This window comes from Pecten maximus, chromosome 6 (genome assembly GCF_902652985.1).
Source record: "Pecten maximus chromosome 6, xPecMax1.1, whole genome shotgun sequence".
Classification (NCBI taxonomy): domain Eukaryota; kingdom Metazoa; phylum Mollusca; class Bivalvia; order Pectinida; family Pectinidae; genus Pecten; species Pecten maximus.
Window position 1 is genome coordinate 5,104,761 of NC_047020.1, and position 24,709 is coordinate 5,129,469.

A 24,709-nucleotide genomic window follows, 5' to 3' on the forward strand; every position below is an offset into this window, starting at 1 on the left:
ATTATATTTTTTTAAATCAAATGATTAAGGGGGGGTCACCATTATTAAGTATTGGCAGTAAATACTTTAATCTCACTGTTATTTAGGATTCAGAGATACTCTAAATTTTAAAAAATTGATGTAGTCGATGTGTTATTTGAGCCCGTAACTAAGGAAGTCATATTGCTTGGATACGGAACCACAGACATAATTGAAATTTCATTTTTGTTATTCATATCAACCAATTATAACATAATTTAACATTTCAGGTCACTTTTTCTAAAATCTTTTTTTTTTCACTTTCCACCTAATGCTCCATGCTTGCTGACATCCACTCTTTTAAGAACAGCGTTTTCTCTAATTTTGTTGCAAACTGTCTAATGATTATAATAAAATTGTATTCATCATTTTGTGTCATTTAGAAGTGATGAGTCTAGGTTAAAATGGATTTCCTCACGTGACTCGAGTGCTTCCACAATAAAAGTTGTTTACATCTCTTAGTTGTACGTTATTTTCGTCAGAAAACCCATTCAGAAATTCTAAATCGGATTCGCCTTGTCAGTAGATGACAGTAATCTATTGGATATTACATTGGCCGTAAGACTATGGTCGCTAGGAGACGAAGTTGTCAAATTTTGGTAAATACGAATAAGAAATTGAGCATTCGCTAATATTGTGCAAACTAATTACTTGACAATGTATTTATGATAATTTTATGGTTTCGTGAAGTCGCTTTAATTGATAGCGGTGGCCTATATACTTTAATTGATAGCGGTGGCCTATATACTTTAATTGATAGCGGTGGCCTATATACTTTAATTGATAGCGGTGGCCTATATACTTTAATTGATAGCGGTGGCCTAATACTTCTGGTTTTGGTGACATAACATACAACAAAAGTAACAAGAGAAGACAGTTTCTTTTGCATTTTCTTAGGTTCGAACTCGGAATACGTTCACTGCAGGTGTACTTATGTCAATGTTAGACAACCAGAGGATAATGCATACGGATTGTATCAATCTTCTATACTAGACACAACAGAACTACGAAAGGTAAAACTCCCGCAACGTTCAGTAAAACCTACACCAGTCGTAGTTGTTGAAAACAATCTCTTCTTGAGTTTAGATTCCAGACAGTCATCTTAATAAATGAAGGATATTTTATTAAACGCATGGCATTTCGACAATTGCCGAGCTAAGGGTTCGGGTGGTGTGTACTATAATTATTATTTGCCATTCAGTTGTTGTTGTAAAACATCTTTTAGATTTTATCTTTAAAAGGATGCATATAAACAAAAGATATCTTAGGAATTCATGACATTTTTACAGTTCTTACGCTTAAACAGAATCTACCTTTCAAGCATTTTTATATTTCTGACTTTAAAAGTTTTAATTGGCAAAACATGTCCCACACCATTAGGCAAATCAGGTGTTTTTGATGTTTTTAAATATTAAAAAAAAAAAGCAATTCGAATAAATCTTGTACACGTATAGCAAGTTTATTGGATGATTAGAGGGATAGTTTGGTATATATAATCTTGCTATATCGGTAACAAACGTGTGAACAAAGATGTCGTCCCTTCAGGTAAGTACAATGATATGAGTACCTAAATGTCTGATACTTGAATCAATAGTTTAATCATATAACATTAGCATTTCATCTATCCATGTTTTCAATAGCTTTATAGATTTTTCTAAGCTTTCACTGTACTCGTTACTTGATATGTTGTAATGTACCATTTTTCTAGTAATGCTATTTTAAACAAGTTATTTTGTGATCAAAAAGGAAAACAGTAACAATGCATCATATTTTACGAAATCCAGATTTAACACACTTTTGCAAAGAGTTTAGCTAAACAATCTGTAGTCGATTTAAGGATTAAACTGTCTTTTTTTTGGTGTCCATGGTCGATATATATGCCAGAGCTTAACAAACAAACGTCATATAGAATATATCTTTATGGTAGACTATCAGTAGAGTACTGTGATGTCTTTATGGTAGACTATCAGTAGAGTACCGTGATGTCTTTATGGTAGACTATCAGTAGAGTACCGTGATGTCTTTATGGTAGACTATCAGTAGAGTACCGTGATGTCTTTATGGTAGACTATCAGTAGAGTACTGTGATGTCTTTATGGTAGACTATCAGTAGAGTACCGTGATGTCTTTATGGTAGACTATCAGTAGAGTACTGTGATGTCTTTATGGTAGACTATCAGTAGAGTACCGTGATGTCTTTATGGTAGACTATCAGTAGAGTACTGTGATGTCTTTATGGTAGACTATCAGTAGAGTACCGTGATGTCTTTATGGTAGACTATCAGTAGAGTACCGTGATGTCTTTATGGTAGACTATCAGTAGAGTACCGTGATGTCTTTATGGTAGACTATCAGTAGAGTACCTGTGATGTCTTTATGGTAGACTATCAGTAGAGTACCGTGATGTCTTTATGGTAGGGTAGACTATCAGTAGAGTACCGTGATGTCTTTATGGTAGACTATCAGTAGAGTACCGTGATGTCTTTATGGTAGACTATCAGTAGAGTACTGTGATGTCTTTATGTTAGACTATCAGTAGAGTACCGTGATGTCTTTATGGTAGACTATCAGTAGAGTACTGTGATGTCTTTATGGTAGACTATCAGTAGAGTACTGTGATGTCTTTATGGTAGACTATCAGTAGAGTACTGTGATGTCTTTATGGTAGACTATCAGTAGAGTACCGTGATGTCTTTATGGTAGACTATCAGTAGAGTACCGTGATGTCTTTATGGTAGACTATCAGTAGAGTACCGTGATGTCTTTATGGTAGACTATCAGTAGAGTACTGTGATGTCTTTATGGTAGACTATCAGTAGAGTACCGTGATGTCTTTATGGTAGACTATCAGTAGAGTACTGTGATGTCTGTATGTTAGGCTATCAGTAGAGTACCGTGATGTCTTTATGGTAGACTATCAGTAGAGTACTGTGATGTCTTTATGGTAGACTATCAGTAGAGTACTGTGATGTCTGTATGTTAGGCTATCAGTAGAGTACCGTGATGTCTTTATGGTAGACTATCAGTAGAGTACTGTGATGTCTTTATGGTAGACTATCAGTAGAGTACCGTGATGTCTTTATGGTAGACTATCAGTAGAGTACTGTGATGTCTGTATGTTAGGCTATCAGTAGAGTACCGTGATGTCTTTATGGTAGACTATCAGTAGAGTACTGTGATGTCTTTATGGTAGACTATCCGTAGAGTACTGTGATGTCTTTATGGTAGACTATCAGTAGAGTACAGGGATGTCTTTATGGTAGACTATCAGTAGAGTACCGTGATGTCTTTATGGTAGACTATCAGTAGAGTACTGTGATGTCTTTATGGTAGACTATCAGTAGAGTACCGTGATGTCTTTATGGTAGACTATCAGTAGAGTACCGTGATGTCTTTATGGTAGACTATCAGTAGAGTACTGTGATGTCTTTATGGTAGACTATCAGTAGAGTACCGTGATGTCTTTATGGTAGACAATCAGTAGAGTACCGTGATGTCTTTATGGTAGACTATCAGTAGAGTACCGTGATGTCTTTATGGTAGACTATCAGTAGAGTACTGTGATGTCTTTATGGTAGACTATCCGTAGAGTACTGTGATGTCTTTATGGTAGACTATCAGTAGAGTACCGTGATGTCTTTATGGTAGACAATCAGTAGAGTACTGTGATGTCTTTATGGTAGACTATCAGTAGAGTACCGTGATGTCTTTATGGTAGACTATCAGTAGAGTACTGTGATGTCTTTATGGTAGACTATCAGTAGAGTACCGTGATGTCTTTATGGTAGACTATCAGTAGAGTACCGTGATGTCTTTATGGTAGACTATCAGTAGAGTACCGTGATGTCTTTATGGTAGACTATCAGTAGAGTACCGTGATGTCTTTATGGTAGACTATCAGTAGAGTACCGTGATGTCTTTATGGTAGACTATCAGTAGAGTACTGTGATGTCTTTATGGTAGACTATCAGTAGAGTACCGTGATGTCTTTATGGTAGACTATCAGTAGAGTACCGTGATGTCTTTATGGTAGACTATCAGTAGAGTACCGTGATGTCTTTATGGTAGACTATCAGTAGAGTACTGTGATGTCTTTATGGTAGACTATCAGTAGAGTACCGTGATGTCTTTATGGTAGACTATCAGTAGAGTACTGTGATGTCTTTATGGTAGACTATCAGTAGAGTACTGCGATGTCTTTATGGTAGACTATCAGTAGAGTACCGTGATGTCTTTATGGTAGACTATCAGTAGAGTACTGTGATGTCTTTATGGTAGACTATCAGTAGAGTACTGTGATGTCTTTATGTTAGACTATCAGTAGAGTACCGTGATGTCTTTATGTTAGACTATCAGTAGAGTACCGTGATGTCTTTATGGTAGACTATCAGTAGAGTACTGTGATGTCTTTATGGTAGACTATCAGTAGAGTACCGTGATGTCTTTATGGTAGACTATCAGTAGAGTACTGTGATGTCTTTATGGTAGACTATCAGTAGAGTACTGTGATGTCTTTATGGTAGACTATCAGTAGAGTACCGTGATGTCTTTATGGTAGACTATCAGTAGAGTACTGTGATGTCTTTATGGTAGACTATCAGTAGAGTACCGTGATGTCTTTATGGTAGACTATCAGTAGAGTACCGTGATGTCTTTATGGTAGACTATCCGTAGAGTACCGTGATGTCTTTATGGTAGACTATCAGTAGAGTACCGTGATGTCTTTATGGTAGACTATCAGTAGAGTACCGTGATGTCTTTATGGTAGACTATCAGTAGAGTACTGTGATGTCTTTATGGTAGACTATCAGTAGAGTACTGTGATGTCTTTATGGTAGACTATCAGTAGAGTACTGTGATGTCTTTATGGTAGACTATCAGTAGAGTACCGTGATGTCTTTATGGTAGACTATCAGTAGAGTACCGTGATGTCTTTATGGTAGACTATCAGTAGAGTACCGTGATGTCTTTATGGTAGACTATCAGTAGAGTACCGTGATGTCTTTATGGTAGACTATCAGTAGAGTACTGTGATGTCTTTATGGTAGACTATCAGTAGAGTACTGTGATGTCTTTATGGTAGACTATCCGTAGAGTACTGTGATGTCTTTATGGTAGACTATCAGTAGAGTACCGTGATGTCTTTATGGTAGACTATCAGTAGAGTACTGTGATGTCTTTATGGTAGACTATCAGTAGAGTACTGTGATGTCTTTATGGTAGACTATCAGTAGAGTACTGTGATGTCTTTATGGTAGACTATCAGTAGAGTACTGTGATGTCTTTATGGTAGACTATCAGTAGAGTACCGTGATGTCTTTATGGTAGACTATCAGTAGAGTACCGTGATGTCTTTATGGTAGACTATCAGTAGAGTACCGTGATGTCTTTATGGTAGACTATCAGTAGAGTACCGTGATGTCTTTATGGTAGACTATCAGTAGAGTACCGTGATGTCTTTATGTTAGAATATCAGTAGAGTACCGTCATGTCTGTATGTTAGGCTATCAGTAGAGTACCGTGATGTCTTTATGGTAGACTATTAACCCTACCACTGTCTGTATGTTATCTACGTTACCACTGTCTGTATGTTATCTACCTTACCACTGCCTGTATTTTATCTACGTAACCACTGTCTGTATGTTATCTACCCTACCACTGTCTGTATGTTATCTACCTTACCACTGTCTGTATGTTATCTACCTTACAGCTGTCTGTATGTTATCTACGTTACCACTGTCTGTCTGTAATCTACCCTACCACTGTCTGTATGTTATCTACCCTACCACTGTCTGTATGTTATCTACGTTACCACTGTCTGTATGTTATCTACCCTACCACTGTCTGTATGTTATCTACGTTACCACTGTCTGTATGTAATCTACCCTACCACTGTCTGTATGTTATCTACCCTACCACTGTCTGTATTTTATCTACGTAACCACTGTCTGTATGTTATCTACCCTACCACTGTCTGTATGTTATCTACGTTACCACTGTCTGTATGTTATCTACCTTACCACTGTCCGTATGTTATCTAGCTTACCACTGTCTGTATGTTATCTACCTTACCACTGTCTGTATGTTATCTACCTTACCACTGTCTGTATGTTATCTACCTTACCACTGTCTGTATGTTATCTACCTTACCACTGTCTGTATGTTATCTACCTTACCACTGTCTGTATGTTATCTACCTTACCACTGTCTGTATGTTATCTACCTAACCACTGTCTGTATGTTATCTACCTTACCACTGTCTGTATGTTATCTACCTACCACTGTCTGTATGTTATCTACCTTACCACTGTCTGTATGTTATCTACCTTACCACTGTCTGTATGTTATCTACCTTACCACTGTCTGTATGTTATCTACCACTGTCCGTATGTTATCTACCTTACCACTGTTCGTATGTTATCTACCTTACCACTGTCTGCATGTTATCTACCTAACACTGTCTGTATGTTATCACCTTACCACTGCCTGTATGATATCTACATTACCACTGTCTGTATGTTATCTACGTTAACACTGTCTGTATGTTATCTAACTTACCACTGTCTGTATGTTATCTACGTTACCACTGTCTGTATGTTATCTACGTTACCACTGTCTATATGTTATCTACCCTACCACTGTCTGTATGTTATCTACCCTACCACTGTCTGTATGTTATCTAACTTACCACTGTCTGTATGTTATCTACCACTGTCTGTATGTTATCTACCACTGTCTATATGTTATCTACCCTACCACTGTCTGTATGTTACCTACCCTACCACTGTCTGTATGTTATCTACGTATACGTTACCACTGTCGGTATGTTTTCTACGTTACCACTGTCTGTATGATATCTACGTTACCACTGTCTGTATGATATCTACGTTACCACTGTCTGTATGATATCTACGTTACCACTGTCTGTATGATATCTACGTTACCACTGTCTGTATGTTATCTATGTTACAACTGTCTGTATTTTATCTACCCTACCACTGTCTGTATGTTATCTTCGTTACCACTGTCTGTATGTTATCTACGTTACCACTGTCTGTATGTTATCTATGTTACAACTGTCTGTATGTTATATACCTTACCACTGTCTGTATGTTATCTACCCTACCACTGTCTGTATGTTATCTACCCTACCACTGTCTGTATGTTATCTACGTTACCACTGTCTGTATGTTATCTATGTTACAACTGTCTGTATGTTATCTACCTTACCACTGTCTGTATGTTATCTACCCTACCACTGTCTGTATGTTATCTACCCTACAACTGTCTGTATGTTATTTACCTTACCACTGTCTGTATGTTATCTACGTTACCACTGTCTGTATTTTATCTACCCTACCACTGTCTGTATTTTATCTAACTAACACTGTCTGTATGTTATCTACCCTACCACTGTATGTATGTTATCTACCCTACCACTGTCTGTATGTTATCTACGTTCCCACTGTCGGTATGTTTTCTACGTTACCACTGTCTGTATGATATCTACGTTACCACTGTCTGTATGTTATCTTTGTTACAACTGTCTGTATTTTATCTACCTTACCACTGTCTGTATGTTATCTTCGTTACCACTGTCTGTATGTTATCTTTGTTACAACTGTCTGTATTTTATCTACGTTACCACTGTCTGTATGTTATCTTCGTTACCACTGTCTGTATGTTATCTACGTTACCACTGTCTGTATGTTATCTACCCTACCACTGTCTGTATGTTATCTACCACTGTCTGAATTTTATCTACCCTACCACTGTCTGTATGTTATCTACCCTACCACTGTCTGTATGTTATCTTCGTTACCACTGTCTGTCTGTTATCTACGTTACCACTGTCTGTATGTTATCTACCCTACCACTGTCTGTATGTTATCTACCCTACCACTGTCTGTATGTTATCAACCCTACCACTGTCTGTATGTTATCTACCACTGTCTGTATGTTATCTACCTTACCACTGTCTGTATGTTATCTACCTAACACTGTCTGTATGTTATCTACCCTACCACTGTCTGTATGTTATCTACGTTACCACTGTCTGTATGTTATCTTCGTTACCACTGTCTGTATTTTATCTACCTTACCACTGTCTGTATGTTATCTACCCTACCACTGCCTGTATGTTATCTACCCTACCACTCTCTGTATGTTATCTACGTTACCACTGTCTGTATGTTATCTATGTTACAACTGTCTGTATGTTATCTACCTAACCACTGTCTGTATGTTATCTACCCTACCACTGTCTGTATTTTATCTACCCTACCACTGTCTGTATGTTATCTACCACTGTCTGTATGTTATCTACCTTACCACTGTCTGTATGTTATCTACCCTACCACTGTCTGTATGTTATCTACCACTGTCTGTATGTTATCTACCACTGTCTGTATGTTATCTACCCTACCACTGTCTGTATGTTACCTACCCTACCACTGTCTGTATGTTATCTACGTTACCACTGTCTGTATGATATCTACGTTACCACTGTCTGTATGTTATCTATGTTACAACTGTCTGTAATTTATCTACCCTACCACTACCTGTATGTTATCTTCGTTACCACTGTCTGTATGTTATCTACGTTACCACTGTCTGTATGTTATCTATGTTACAACTGTCTGTATGTTATATACCTTACCACTGTCTGTATGTTATCTACCCTACCACTGTCTGTATGTTATCTACCCTACCACACTCTGTATGTTATCTACGTTACCACTGTCTGTATGTTATCTATGTTACAACTGTCTGTATGTTATCTACCTAACCACTGTCTGTATGTTATCTACCCTACCACTGTCTGTATGTTATCTACCTTACCACTGTCTGTATGTTATCTACCACTGTCTGTATTTTATCTACCCTACCACTGTCTGTATATTATCTACCTAACACTGTCTGTATGTTATCTACCCTACCACTGTCTGTATTTTATCTACCTTACCACTGCCTGTATTTTATCTACCCTACCACTGTCTGTATGTTATCTACCCTACCACTGTCTGTATGTTATCTACCTTACCACTGTCTGTATGTTATCTACCTAACACTGTCTGTATGTTATCTGCCCTACCACTGTCTGTATGTTATCTTCGTTACCACTGTCTGTATGTTATCTACCCTACCACTGTCTGTATGTTATCTACGTTACCACTGTCTGTATGTTATCTACCCTACCACTGTCTGTATGTTACCTACCCTACCACTGTCTGTATGTTATCTACGTTACCACTGTCTGTATGTTATCTATGTTACAACTGTCTGTATGTTATATACCTTACCACTGTCTGTATGTTATCTACCCTACCACTGTCTGTATGTTATCTACCCTACCACACTCTGTATGTTATCTACGTTACCACTGCCTGTATTTTATCTACCCTACCACTGTGTGTATGTTATCTACCCTACCACTTTCTGTATGTTATCTACCCTACCACTGTCTGTATGTTATCTACCTTACCACTGTCTGTATGTTATCTACCTAACACTGTCTGTATGTTATCTACCCTACCACTGTCTGTATGTTATCTACGTTACCACTGTCTGTATGTTATCTTCGTTACCACTGTCTGTATGTTATCTACCCTACCACTGTCTGTATGTTATCTACGTTACCACTGTCTGTATGTTATCTACCCTACCACTGTCTGTATGTTACCTACCCTACCACTGTCTGTATGTTATCTACGTTACCACTGTCGGTATGTTTTCTACGTTACCACTGTCTGTATGATATCTACGTTACCACTGTCTGTATGTTATCTATGTTACAACTGTCTGTATTTTATCTACCTTACCACTGTCCATATGTTATCTTCGTTACCACTGTCTGTATGTTATCTACGTTACCACTGTCTGTATGTTATCTATGTTACAACTGTCTGTATGTTATCTACCCTACCACTGTCCGTATGTTATCTACGTTACCACTGTCTGTATGTTATCTATGTTACAACTGTCTGTATATTATCTACCTTACCACTGTCTGTATGTTATCTACCCTACCACTGTCTGTATTTTATCTACCCTACCACTGTCTGTATGTTATCTACGTTACCACTGTCTGTATGTTATCTATGTTACAACTGTCTGTATGTTATCTACCTTACCACTGTCTGTATGTTACCTACCCTACCACTGTCTGTATGTTATCTACCACTGTCTGTATGTTATCTACCACTGTCTGTATGTTATGTACCACTGTCTGTATGTTATCTACCACTGTCTGTATGTTACCTACCCTACCACTGTCTGTATGTTATCTACCACTGTCTGTATGTTACCTACCCTACCACTGTCTGTATGTTACCTACCACTGTCTCTATGTTATCTACCCTACCACTGTCTGTATGTTATCTACCCTACCACTGTCTGTATGTTATCTACGTTACCACTGTCTGTATGTTATCTATGTTACAACTGTCTGTATGTTACCTACCCTACCACTGTCTGTATGTTATCTAGGTTACCACTGTCTGTATGTTATCTATGTTACAACTGTCTGTATGTTATCTACCCTACCACTGTCTGTATGTTATCTACCCTACCACTGTCTGTATGTTATCTAGGTTACCACTGTCTGTATGTTATCTAGGTTACCACTGTCTGTATGTTATCTATGTTACAACTGTCTGTATGTTATCTACCCTACCACTGTCTGTATGTTATCTACGTTACCACTGTCTGTATGTTATCTACCTTACCACTGTCTGTATGTTATCTACCTTACCACTGTCTGTATGTTACCTACCCTACCACTGTCTGTATGTTATCTACCACTGTCTGTATGTTATCTACCACTGTCTGTATGTTATCTACCACTGTCTGTATGTTATCTACCCTACCACTGTCTGTATGTTATCTAGGTTATCACTGTCTGTATGTTACCTACCCTACCACTGTCTGTATGTTACCTACCACTGTCTGTATGTTATATACGTTACCACTGTCTGTATGTTATCTACTCTACCACTGTCGGTATGTTATCTACCCTACCACTGTCTGTATGTTATCTACCTTACCACTGTCTGTATGTTACCTACGTTACCACTGTCTGTATGTTATCTAGGTTACCACTGTCTGTATGTTATCTACGTTACCACTGTCTGTATGTTATCTACGTTACCACTGTCTGTATGTTATCTACGTTACCACTGTCTGTATGTTATCTACCACTGTCTGTATGTTACCTACCCTACCACTGTCTGTATGTTACCTACCACTGTCTGTATGTTATCTACCACTGTCTGTATGTTATCTACGTTACCACTGTCTGTATGTTATCTACGTTACCACTGTCTGTATGTTATCTACCACTGTCTGTATGTTATCTACCCTACCACTGTCTGTATGTTACCTACCACTGTCTGTATGTTACCTACCCTACCTCTGTCTGTATGTTACCTACCACTGTCTGTATGTTACCTACCCTACCACTGTCTGTATGTTACCTACCCTACCACTGTCTGTATGTTACCTACCACTGTCTGTATGTTATCTACCTTACCACTGTCTGTATGTTATCTACCACTGTCTGTATGTTATCTACCTTACCACTGTCTGTATGTTATCCACGTTACCACTATGTATGTTACCTACCACTGTCTGTATGTTACCTACAGTACGAGGAGGGTGATTTGGTACTCAAACGCTCACAGAGCGTTGACCCGCGCAGCCCTCCGCTCAGAATTTGCGCGGGTTTGCAGCGGGATTTGAGCGGGCTTCGAGCGGATTGTCAGCAGGTTCGGGCGCGGGCTTGAGCGGGTTCGCAGCGGGCTTGAGCGGTGTTGTAGCGGGCTTGAGCGGACTAGTATCGGACCCGCTCGCCGGGCGGGCTTGTAGCGGGCCCGCTCGAGCGGACTTGTAGCGGACCCGCTCGAGCGGACTTGTAGCGGACCCGCTCGAGCGGAATTGAATAGGACCCGCTCAATCAGTAATGACGGTAGACTTTCAACAGCCTGATGTCGATTAATTATACTTTAATTACCATGAGATACAAATTCATATGTGTAATGTATTGCAAATGCAATCGTTGTTATAAGTTGAATAATATCTACAATGATGAACAGTATGACAGTGTACTTGATTTCAGCCCATTTTGATAAAAACTATTTGTAGGGAAATATTGTAATTATTAAAGTTTAAATAGACTATTTCCATGCATGTGCAAGAACACTCACGAGTCATAAATCCAGTAATATTGGATATAGTCGTCATTTAGTGTTAGGAGCTGAGTCAATACATTGTAAATGTATCCTGTGACTACTAACTTGTGACTGTCTTCTTTGGAAAAACGAAAATGTAATCTTTTTGGTTAATGATGGACAATGAACCAAGTGTCCGCAGTAGCATTATTTCATTCTTACGGAACTTGGAGACGGGTCAAAAGGCGGTTTTGTGATCATTTCTAGAGAACCTAGGACGGTCGGATCTTGGTCAGAATTTGTGTGCATCTCGAGTGGGATATGGGGAACACGGAAATGTGCTCAATCCGGTAACCATTTTAATAGTGGACAATGAGCCACATGTCCAAGGCAGCATTATTACAATTCTGATTTAGCTGACCTTTGTATAGATGGCGTTTTGTGCATGACCTCGGAGAGGCCACATACAGTATAAGGGGCTCGTTATTTTGATCTCGACTTATTTCCACATAGACATTTGAAGTATTTAGCTAGCAACATGTCTGTTTGAGAAAATTATCTTTGAATTTCTGTAGTAAGATTCATAAACTTTACAATTATTTGAACATTTCGAAGTTTTAAATACACGGCCTAAAAATATTGTGTTTTTATTACTATCATTATTTATGTGTCCATCGGGGACATCTCTTGCATGGATAATTATATCACGGACATACACTTACATGCATATTACCGGTAGATATCGAAATCAGTGCTAATAGTTTCCCAACTATAGTAGCTAATCATTTAATTACTATGTTCTCAGAAAAAAAATCGTCACAAGTGCATTGCTCTACTCGAGCTGACTTGAATTATATTTTTTGTAATCGTATGATGTTGATGAGATGTATACTCACAAGACTAATAAATAATTGAAAGAGTGTTACCATTTTAGCAGTCTGGTACAATATTATTATGTGAGATATCGAACACTTTTGTAAAGGATAATCGATTGCCTCTCCAATCTCTTTTTGCCGACAAAGAAATACATGTAGTGCGGTCTTTGATTACAAGACAGAGCATTATAGTATGTATGTACATGTATGTATGTATATCTTATATTGTATATATACTGTTAAATGGAAATTGTCAAATAAAATACAGTTTAAACTATATAGACCACAGAATGATTGTGTGTGTAGTCCAATATTCTTTCTTTATTGTGAGAAAAACAATACATTGGTGTCATCTATCATGTGTATGTGATGAAAACGTCAACAAAAACACATTTTAAACATATTTTAATCAATTATATCGACAAGATGGGAATATTCCCGGTCCTTTTTATTTCGGAAGTAAAAAAAATACGTACTGACTATGCGAAAGTCACCATTATTATCAAGACCCAACACCCAAACAATTTGAAGTATTTCGTCCTTCACCGAGCTATTGACCATTGTCCATTTTATGTCCGATGAAGCCTGAGATTAGATTAACTGTAATTGTATTAGATACACAGTGTACGTACATGTAATTGAAATTTTCAATTGAAACTGGTAGGTAACAAAGATTTTCAGGAGAAGATATGAACCCTGTCTTCAGAAAATGTAGGAGATGAGTATCATTATCTGTATTATTCTAAATTATTACCGCTCAAATCCAAATAAAACTAAACTAAAAGGTCTGTTAAAAGTTCATAATTATAAACGAAGTTCTAAATGGTTTGTCTTTTTTTTTCTAAAAAAAATCTCTTCTTTGATTACGTGTATGTAAAATAATCCTATGAATATTCATATATATGTACGTGTGATACAATGTTAATGTTCCTCATGTAACACATTTCCATGTGTTATAGTATCCAAATAAAACTGTGTATGGAGACCACGTGGTTAAAATCGCGTCATTTACAAATCATGATTGGAGTTAATCAATGTGATATAGATAAATCCTCTATACACAGGACAAATACCGGTCGTGTACAGTGTAGTTACCGTTATAGAAATGTTTTCACCTGCTGTTAACATCTGCCAATCACATATTTTGATTACAATAGCGAGTATACCTGTATCGCAGTGACCCCCATCGGACCCCTACGGCTTTTTTTTTACCTGCGGGCAGAATGTTGTTACATAAGGATTTAGCGGTATGCTCCATGTTTCCTTGTTTACCTGTATCTCACCTCTTAGGTCTTTTAGAATAAGGCACCTGCCGTTTTCCTTTTGAGGCCATAATAGCGGAAGTAAAACCCATTAAATCCGTATGCGATGATAGTTGTATTAATCATTCTTAAATCATATATATATTTCAGATTTAAATTAGGTACGTAATTTGTATTGTTGAAAGTTATACATTTATAATATGTACGTATTGGTTTAATGTATTGAAATAAGAGCAATTACTTTCACTATATCTTTATACTGTATATACTCCCCCTCCTCTCTCTCTCCCGCTCAAACCAATTTGTAAACATGTTAAAAATAATATTATATTAAAATATTATATTATGCCATCTTGCTGTATTTTTTTCATGTATACTTGTGTCGGGAAAGGTGGTTTTTGCCAAATCTCTTATATAATATAAATTACAATAAAAATATGTTTAAATAAAAAACCAGGGTAACTATTTATGTCAGGTTTCGTAAGAAAATAGAACACTCAGTATCCATATTTTTAATTTCAACACATCTTATTGACGAGATGTTAAGTCAATAAGATTAGACATCAGGCATAGCCTATATACAGTAGATCGATATCGTGATACACTTATTTATTGATCTTCATATTACTTTAATAAGGACGAACTTGGATATTTTACCCAAACGTGTATATACAATTTACTTATATTTATATATACACACAATACTTATCATAACAACAACATTATCCGTAATAAATCATGTACATGTATTTGTTTCAACAAACACATACACATGTATATGTATAATGTATATATGAGACATACGTTTTGGGTCCGGTTGTTTAAAACGAATGTGTTTTCATTTTAAGAAAAATGTCAAGACTGGTTACCTATCAAATGGGTGATATACAGATTAATAAGTTTACGGCTCAGCTTACGTAAATGATAAGGATGACCACAATTCAATTCAAATATTTCATTCAGAAAATTACATAAATATTATATATATATATATATATGAATGGGTTGGACAACAAACTAAGTCTACATGTATCAGTGTGTATACTGCCACTCGCCAGCCGTCGAATAACTGTCTCGGTACCCTGTACATTGCGCGTGCATTGTGCATACTACAACTTTTACCGAGCATTGAATACATTTGTAGGTAACTCAGACGGGCATGGCTACATAACGGCTGGCGATCGTACAATTCGACCACATTTCAAATCCTGCCTATATCAAAGAAACTAATGGTCTAATTGACATCCAAACTTAAATATTTCATCAACAACTATGTTTTCCCCCATGTTATTGACGCCAGCGAATATCAAATCTGAGAACTACCTTTTATTTGAAAATGGTCACCTTTAGGTCGAATCAGGCCAAATTGCGTCATGTTCCTCTTTCATACGATCCAGCTAACATGTACATGTACTGTATGTACAATGTACACCAAAAAGACAAAACAACTTAGAAATATATCAGAGTACTCAATCTAATTAAAATCAGATGTACATTTGCATTTTGCACTACGCTACCCTCCGTATGAACATTTTTAGATACAAGATGTTGTTTAAAAAATAACTTTGTGTTTAACCTTTTTCTATGATTATACTTTAAGATCCATAAAATGCATTTTTTGTTAAACTAAAGTTCATTACTCGCGCAACCAAATTTTTCCTGATTTGATACTTACACAAGCAGAAAACAAGTCAAGCAAGTGGATACGAAACACATTTGTGTAAACATTACATTACAATCTGCGAACGTTTCTGATGAAATAAATATGAGTGCCTTCTTATTCATCGTTATATTAAAAAAAAAAAAGATTGCAGGATTTCTTGTGTCCATGTTACGGGAGCGGGATCGCTCGCTGAGCGGGTTTGCTGGCCCGCCGGAGCGGGATCGCTGTCTGAGCGGGTTTGCTGGCCCGCCGGAGCGGGATCGCTGTCTGAGCGGGTTTGCAGACCTTCCGGAGCTGAATCGCTGGCTGAGCGGGGTTGCTGCCTTGTCAGAGCGGAATCGCTGCGTGAGCGGGATCACAGCGACATCGCTTGCGCGGGATTACGGCGGGATTGCAGCGGGGTTTTAATCCCCATCGCTCGACGGGCGGAAACGCGCTGTGAGCGTTTGAGTACCAAATCACCCTCCTCGTACTGTACCCTACCACTGTCTGTATGTTATCTACCACTGTCTGTATGTTACCTACCCTACCACTGTCTGTATGTTACCTACCCTACCACTGTCTGTATGTTACCTACCACTGTCTGTATGTTACCTACCCTACCACTGTCTGTATGTTACCTACCCTACCACTGTCTGTATGTTACCTACCACTGTCTGTATGTTACCTACCCTACCACTGTCTGTATGTTACCTACCACTGTCTGTATGTTACCTACCACTGTCTGTATGTTACCTACCCTACCACTGTCTGTATGTTACTACCAGTCTGTATGTTATCTACCTTACCACTGTCTGTATGTTGTATGCGTTACCACTGTCTGTATGTTATATACGTTACCACTGTCTGTATTTTATCTACCCTACCACTGTCTGTATGTTATATACCACTGTCTGTATGTTACCTACCCTACCACTGTCTGTATGTTACCTTACCACTGTCTGTATGTTACCTACCACTGTCTGTATGTTACCTACCACTGTATGTATGTTATCTACCACTGTCTGTATGTTACCTACCACTGTCTGTATGTTACCTTACCACTGTCTGTATGTTACCTACCACTGTCTGTATGTTACCTACCACTGTCTGTATGTTATCTACCACTGTCTGTATGTTATCTACGTTACCACTGTCTGTATGTTATCTACGTTACCACTGTCTGTATGTTATTTACCTTACCACTGTCTGTATGTTATCTACCACTGTCTGTATGTTATCTATATTACCACTGTCTGTATGTTATCTACGTTACCACTGTCTGTATGTTATCTACCACTGTCTGTATGTTATCTACGTTACCACTGTCTGTATGTTATCTACGTTACCACTGTCTGTATGTTATCTACCACTGTCTGTATGTTACTTACCCTACCACTGTCTGTATGTTACCTACCCTACCACTGTCTGTATTTTATCTACCTTACCACTGTCTGTATTTTATCTACCCTACCACTGTCTGTATGTTACCTACCCTACCACTGTCTGTATGTTACCTTACCACTGTCTGTATGTTACCTTACCACTGTCTGTATGTTATCTACCACGGTCTGTATGTTATATACCACTGTCTGTATGTTATCTACCACTGTCTTTATGTTACCTACCACTGTATGTATGTTATCTACCACTGTCTGTATGTTATCTACCACTGTCTGTATGTTATCTACCACTGTCTGTATGTTACCTACCACTGTCTGTATGTTGTATGCTATTCGTATATGTCAGAATTTCATGTCTATTTACATAATTATCACGGTCATTCTGTTTGGAACATAATCATATTCTACAGATCTGCCTGATGGCTATTTTTGCCAGCGTTGTTACCTCGCAAGAAACATTTTCACGACATCGTTGTTTGGGCTATAGATGTGGATGTATTTATAAGGACATTGATGAGATTGATGATAAAGACCTTATTCATGAACCGCTACGAACACAAGAATTTCAATATTTTTCGTAAGTATTTCTATGTTAATACCTCGAATGATTCTTTTGTGAAATTAAGAAATTCATAAAAATGATCTAACTTTTAAAGAAAAGATAAAATGCTAAGAAGTACATTGAATACCAGAGAAGTTTTTAATTTATTAACGTGAAAACAATGATAAATCAAAAGACACAATAAAGAAAAAATACATATCATGGATAGAACTTGTTTGGTACTGATCACTTTATATACCAAAGGAATTGTTTGAGTAAGATAACAGTAAACCAATTATTTGTCTTCTAATGAATATGTCAGTGATTGTTTAACCAACTAAAATGTGTTCGCTTCCTTACTATTTGGTAAATAATTAGATGATCCAACATGTGACAAGGGAGCAAACTATACATTATGCACATCCGCCTCAATATCTGTTCGGCTAACACGAATGGAAATATATATATATAAAACTCTTTTGTTAGATGTTTGTTTGATTGAAATCTTTAATAAGTCACCCACTAATAACCAGGGTTATATTCAAATATTCATGTTGTCCATGACCTTTTCAACCAAATGTCCTTTACATTTGACCAAGAGACCTTGATATATGGTTCCTTGTTTAATTCCAACCAACCTCGCTTCATTATGTCGTAACAAAATGTTCATTAATGAAAATATGTAAAATTTGACCTTGACCTTTGTCCCAGTGATCTTAACATTTGGCAAGAGGACCCTTGTTTCAATTCCCACCAATATTGATTCATAATGTACCAACAAAAAGGTTAATCATAGCAAAAAAGTGGCCCTGACTTCTACACCACGACCTCAGCATTTCATCAGTTATCTCATTGACTAATTATGACCAACTTTGCTTCACGTCTTAACGAAATGTTGATTAGTAAACAGATACAAAATGTGACCTTGTCTTTTGATAAAAAAAAACTTGACCTTAAGTCTTCTTACTCCTTTGACACCATTACCATGACCTTAGCTTTCTTTCGGCCGTTTTGTTTCCCTATCAGAGGAAAACCACATGGATAAAACTAGGGACCAAGGGAAACCTACCTGTGAGATTTGAAAAAAAAATCCACCGAGTTCTTCTCAAGAAATAACAAAATGAAACATAAACTGTCAAAATTCAAGAATGCTGCCTGTCGGACATTTTGTTTCTAGATCAGACTCAAAATCGAAAGGGCACAACTCGGGACCAAGGAGTACCTCCTTCGAAGTCCTTCCAATAGTTCTCAATGTATAGTCCAACATGGACGTCATTCAGCAATACTGTATCAAGACTAGACACAAAATCGAACAGACATAACTAACGACCAAGTGATTCCTACTTACAAAGTTAGAGAAAAATACCGAAGTACTGCTCAAGAAATAGTCATAACAAACTTCATTTGTTGAAATCAAAGATGACCGCATGTCGGCCATTTTGTTTTCGGGATCAGATTCAAAATCAAATGAGCACAAAAAACGACCAGGGGTAACCCTCATATGAAGTTTGTGGAAAATCCTTCCAATGCTTTTCCAGATATAGCTATCACAAGGATTGTTTAAGGACGGACGGACCACGGACGCAGGGCGATTTGAAAAGCCTACAATCTGATGATGAATGGCTAAAAAGATAGTTCCGTCAGTGAGCGATACTTTTACTCCAAATACTGTGTTCTGAATGTTCAAAAATGAATAAAATTATCACTACTATTATTTTTACTCAAGTGACAATATTACTTGTTTTTCACTGTGAAAATCTATTAATGTTTGTGATCTTTATTTCCGATAGTGATCGACTTCGAACGGACCTTCGAAAACACTGGATGGCCAAGGTTTTCATCACAGCCTCCAGCAAACCTGATGGCTCGAATGATATCGAAGCGTATGTATGTTGCTGTCTCGCATGTTAATACCAGATACTTGCGTATTTCCTTTTGTCCCTCATGCTCCCGGAGACCATAGTTTATTTGAGACAGATGTTTGACGTTCACATATTGTCAATTTTACTATCTTATGATTGCTGCAATACCATATCTCAATCAGACATTTTCAACAAGATATACAAAGCGATATGGATTCCTTCGCTTATCAACATTGACCAATACACAACAAATTATGGTACTATGGTTGAATCATAATGCCGTTCAAGAAGACACTGCTTAGTATCATAATAAGAGATGTAGTTGAGAGGAAGACTTTGAAATAACAACAGAGCTATCCACTAATAAACAAAGTTGGTAGAGCGAAAACAACGATCATCTACCTATAGTAGCAGTCTTTTTATGGTATCACTGACCTTAATCTTAACTGCAGTAAGATAAAACACAAATTCTCAAAAAATATGATGGTGGTGAAGCGTATGGAGTTTCCTGACTTTGAAAAAATTAAGAAGTTAGGACATCGAAAAAGATATTCATCTTAGGTGAATGAAACGTGTATTCCAATGAGCCAACGAGGAATGCTTAATAAGTCAGAAATACAAGCGTTGTACTTAAAGTAAAGTGGGTTTTTTTTTTTTGCATAATTAAGTTGCCTTTTTGGAAATATGCTTCCCACAAATTAAATATAAGGTGATCATACTTTTGTAGGTTATTTTCTTAACCTTGTGCTCTTTTCTGCAGCTGTGTAACGGAGTAGAGAGGTATAAAACACAATGCGGTTGATAAGGACATTACCAGGGGAAGGATTTTAAAATATTCAAAGAAAAGCTTAAATCATCAAATATAGCACGGACATATCATACCTAGTGACGTTTGTTCAATTTTATTTTCCACATGATTTTCCGAAACCGTGTGGTAGAGGTATTTACTGTTGTGATTTTATAACACGTAGTAATCTCTATCTCTTAATAGTATTCAGTGATACAAATGAAAGTTTTTAAGAGTTTAAATAACCTGAACATGTTTGGCGTCATGTTATTCCAGAGGCAGACCCATTTGTAAACAAGAAATGAAAGACCTTCTTGGAATGTGGAAGGATAATGGAAACACACTGTGTTGGATTGTCGCACCAGACATGTATAAGGCAGAGTGTTGTAGGTAAGTTTAAACTATCAAACGATAATTTGATGATGCAATGTATTACTATGTATATTAACATTGTAACACACAAGATGGTGTCAAATATCGATAAACAAAATACATGACATACGAATAACAATTTGGAGCTTATCACTGCAACATAGCCGTCTCACAGCGATTCACTAATCATTATCCGTAGATATTGGGCATTACGCAACCAGCCAATGTCGTTCTCAAATCCCTGGGGGGTAAACAGTCGGTGCTACCATGCACTGTCCTACCATGTACTCATTTACAAATAAGTCGACTGGAACACAGCGGATGTTCAAGGATACAACACAGTGCCGTTGCCGGGACTCGAACATAGCGATCCTTTGGTCACACAGCCCTGCATCCTACCAATAGACCACCGTAGCTCTGTATTTTAGTATCATTTGTTTTAGCACGATATTGTTTATTATAAACGTGACAATAACAGAATACGGTGTTCACTATATATATGATGAAACAATAGGTAATATAACTAATGGTTTTCAAGTTTACAAAAACATTAACTTTAGCGAAGGAATGGTCATATACAACAACCACGGGTTTGTGTGGCTCGTTTTTACTGCGACAGGGAAGTAATTTTGAGGATAAATTGACCTGTATTGTGTCAACGTGTGTTCTTTTCATAATATCAGGTGGTATATAAGGATATGATCCGAAGTGAAAAGCCGCCAATTAATATGCAAAACTGACAATTTCGGAAATATGTACGAATATTACAATTGATTGTCAATCTTAGCAATTTTAACGGGCGACTTCGGTTAGTACTCGAGTTGAGACTCGACTTATATTTATTCTAATAACAATCGATCATCCGGAGTTCCGACTTTAGTGATATTATATGACCCGCCTCAATCAACCAATGTCCGTGGGTTAGAAGAGTTCGACAACATCAAATATGCTTCGTTTGCACATGCGTCACCATTTGGAAGCACGGCAGTGATTGGTTGTTGTTGATACGCATATTTAATCACATTAGAAGGAACAGTCTGACTAAAGTAAATAGTTGACTATCGAGTCCCAACTGAGGTCGCTCAGTGTGAAGTAGCCTTCACGTGTTAGCCAATCATAACCCGTTGGACCACATGATTAAAAAGTGAATCCGTCAAAGGTCGCCGTGTCAACCAATCAAAACGCGTGTAGAGTTTATCACACGTGTGGTATAAAATGTTTGTTATTCAACAGTTCCTATTCCATGCATTGGAGGTTGAATAACACCCCTCTTTGAGGTAGAAATAGAGGTTACACAACGAGTGGTTGTTGTATATGGTATTTCTTTACTCGATTTAGTTATTTTTCAATGGTTATAAAAACGCGAGATTTAGCGGTGGTTTTTGGGGGTTTTTTTTGTCTTTTTTTTTTTTGAAAAATCACTAACGAGAGTGAAAGAAATACCATATACAATAACCACGAGTTTGTGTGACCTGTTTCTACCAAAATAGAACAATCTATTCTAAGAATGATATGACCTGTTTTATGTCAACGTGTGTTCTTCACAATAGCAGGTGTGGTGTAAGGATATGACCTAAGTTGAAATGCCGCTAATGAATATGCAAAACTGACAAATTCGTATCGTATGAAAACATTACAATTTATAACAAATCATTAAAAAATAAGTAGGTTAATTCTCTCAAAGCAATACTTTGATAAGAATATATATATATTTTCAAGAATATAACAAAACAACTGCGAACTAATCCTTATGCGTTATTATTTCCAGGACATCGTGAAGCGGACTTCAAGTTTTAGCCAATCAAAGTGCATTGCACCATGTGATTAAAACATAATCCCGATCAAAGGTCACCGTGGCAACCTATCAAAACGCATTTAAAGTTTATTCTACGAGTGTTATAAACTGAATGTTATTCAACAGTTGTAATGATTATTTCATGCCTTTGGAGTTGAATAACACCCATCTATTGTGGTAGAAATAGAGGTTACACAACGAGTGGTTGTTGGATATGGAATTTATTTCACACGAGTAAGTTATTTTTTTAAAGTTACAAAAGACACGAGCTTTAGCGAGTGTTTTTTGCAACTTTTAAAAAATAACTTACGAGTGTGAAATAAATTCCATATCCAACAATTTCGAGTCGTGTGACCTGTTTCTACCACAATAATATCGGCTTGAATCAAAGGGAAACGTGGCCAACTATAATTTCGCGTATGCAAATAAAGTGTACCGGTGACGTCCGGGACCCGGTGATGTGACGTCATTAGATTATTGATGACGTCCATAACAATTGCAGCTTGGGTCAAAGTTCACCGTGTTAGCCAATCAAAATGCGTACAGAGTTTATACCACGTGTGGTATAAACAGATTGTTAATCAACAGCTGTAATGATTAACTGATGGTCTGAGAGTTGAATAATACAGGGTATTGTGGTAGAAACAGGCGTTGTTATCAGTAGGGAAATTGAAATTGATGACGTGTAACAGCACTACGATAAAACACAACTCTGGTATACACACAAGCATAGTTGTTCCAGTAAATAAAGTTTCATATCGAAATAATCTATCAGAAATGTATGGGTAATGACCAGCAAAAACAGAAACCAGACTTTGAGTTTGTCGGTATACATTGTATGCATGCTTTTATGTATTCATTTATAATGGTTTACTCCTAATATTGATAATTATGTATTTACAGTGAACAATGTTGTGGGCCCAACACCAGGTGTGTACCAAGTGTATATGTACGTAGGAGGTATCTCATTTACTGTAACTATTACTATGATGGACCCTTGGCCGATAACAGAGATTTGATTGAAATTGGTCCTGAAGATTTTGATTTAGCGGTTCTTGATGGCATATCTACGCCGGAGGGGTCTGGGTTTGGGGCGAACCAAAGACTTGACGGGACAAGAAGAGGATACTTCGCCTTCAGAGATGACCCCTACCCGGTGGCCTGCTCCTGTAGAACGTGTTAGAAGTCTCCCTAACACACGTTAATATCATCACCGTGTCCTGTCTAATGTATAACTTCATGTAATAAAGCCTTATATAACAACATTTTATGGTGTTGTGTTAGTCAGACATTTTCTAACATTCCTACTAACTTTTAGTTGACTGTGCCGGTTTCGATGTTACATAATATTACTTAACAGATGACGTTGTTAGAATATCTACTGTAAGGTTTTATAGTAAAACCTAATTATATGTTCATGCTAACAAATGATTATAATAACAAAAGAATGCACAGTACTCGTGAGTAGTTTTTTTCTCCAAGTTAAAGATGCTACAGAGCTAACACACGTAGTGGCTGTCGGCGCTGTAGCATCATTTATTTTGAACAACTACACACGGGTACTGCATGTAACGAAAATACGTAAATTTGTACTCATGGTATCAAAGCAATCTAATTAACACCATTAAGTAAATAAAATGAAAACAGAGTCATAACAATTATAGATTTTAAGACATACAGTTATAAACCAACAATATTTATGTAGGAAATATAGGTGTAGTTCATACATTTAAGTGTAATATGCAATAGTTTTAAAATAAACGAGGCAGTCGTGAGGGCTTCGTGGTTACGTCGGTGAGTAAAGGTACGAAAGATTAACAAGTTCGAAGCCAAACACTGTATTTCCTTTATAATGTAGTTTTTGTTGTTGGTGTGTTGTTTATGAGTGTATATTTTTGTAAGTGTGTTGTTTATGAGTGTATATTTTTGTAGGTGTGTTGTTTATGAGTGTACTTTTGTTAATGTTTTGTCCATGAGTGTATTTT

At 37.1% G+C, this 24,709-nt stretch overlaps 1 protein-coding gene across 1 annotated transcript; it reads left to right on the plus strand.

Annotated features, from left to right (window-relative positions):
* The first annotated feature begins 1,548 nt into the window (after nt 1–1,548).
* Nucleotides 1,549–23,991, plus strand: LOC117328801. The gene is made up of 5 exons (XM_033886357.1): nt 1,549–1,563; nt 17,778–17,944; nt 19,699–19,791; nt 20,834–20,947; nt 23,628–23,991. The coding sequence occupies exons 1-5, from the start codon at nt 1,549–1,551 to the stop codon at nt 23,905–23,907; spliced, it is 669 nt and encodes a 222-aa protein (XP_033742248.1). The 3' UTR covers nt 23,908–23,991.
* The last annotated feature ends 718 nt before the right edge of the window (nt 23,992–24,709 follow it).

Bases quoted from the DNA above. Each gene is read 5' to 3' on its own strand.
- LOC117328801 (XM_033886357.1), top strand. The intron at 19,792-20,833 runs GTATGTATGTTG...ATGTTATTCCAG, and splicing joins GGCTCGAATGATATCGAAGC to AGGCAGACCCATTTGTAAAC. The intron at 20,948-23,627 runs GTAAGTTTAAAC...ATGTATTTACAG, and splicing joins TATAAGGCAGAGTGTTGTAG to TGAACAATGTTGTGGGCCCA.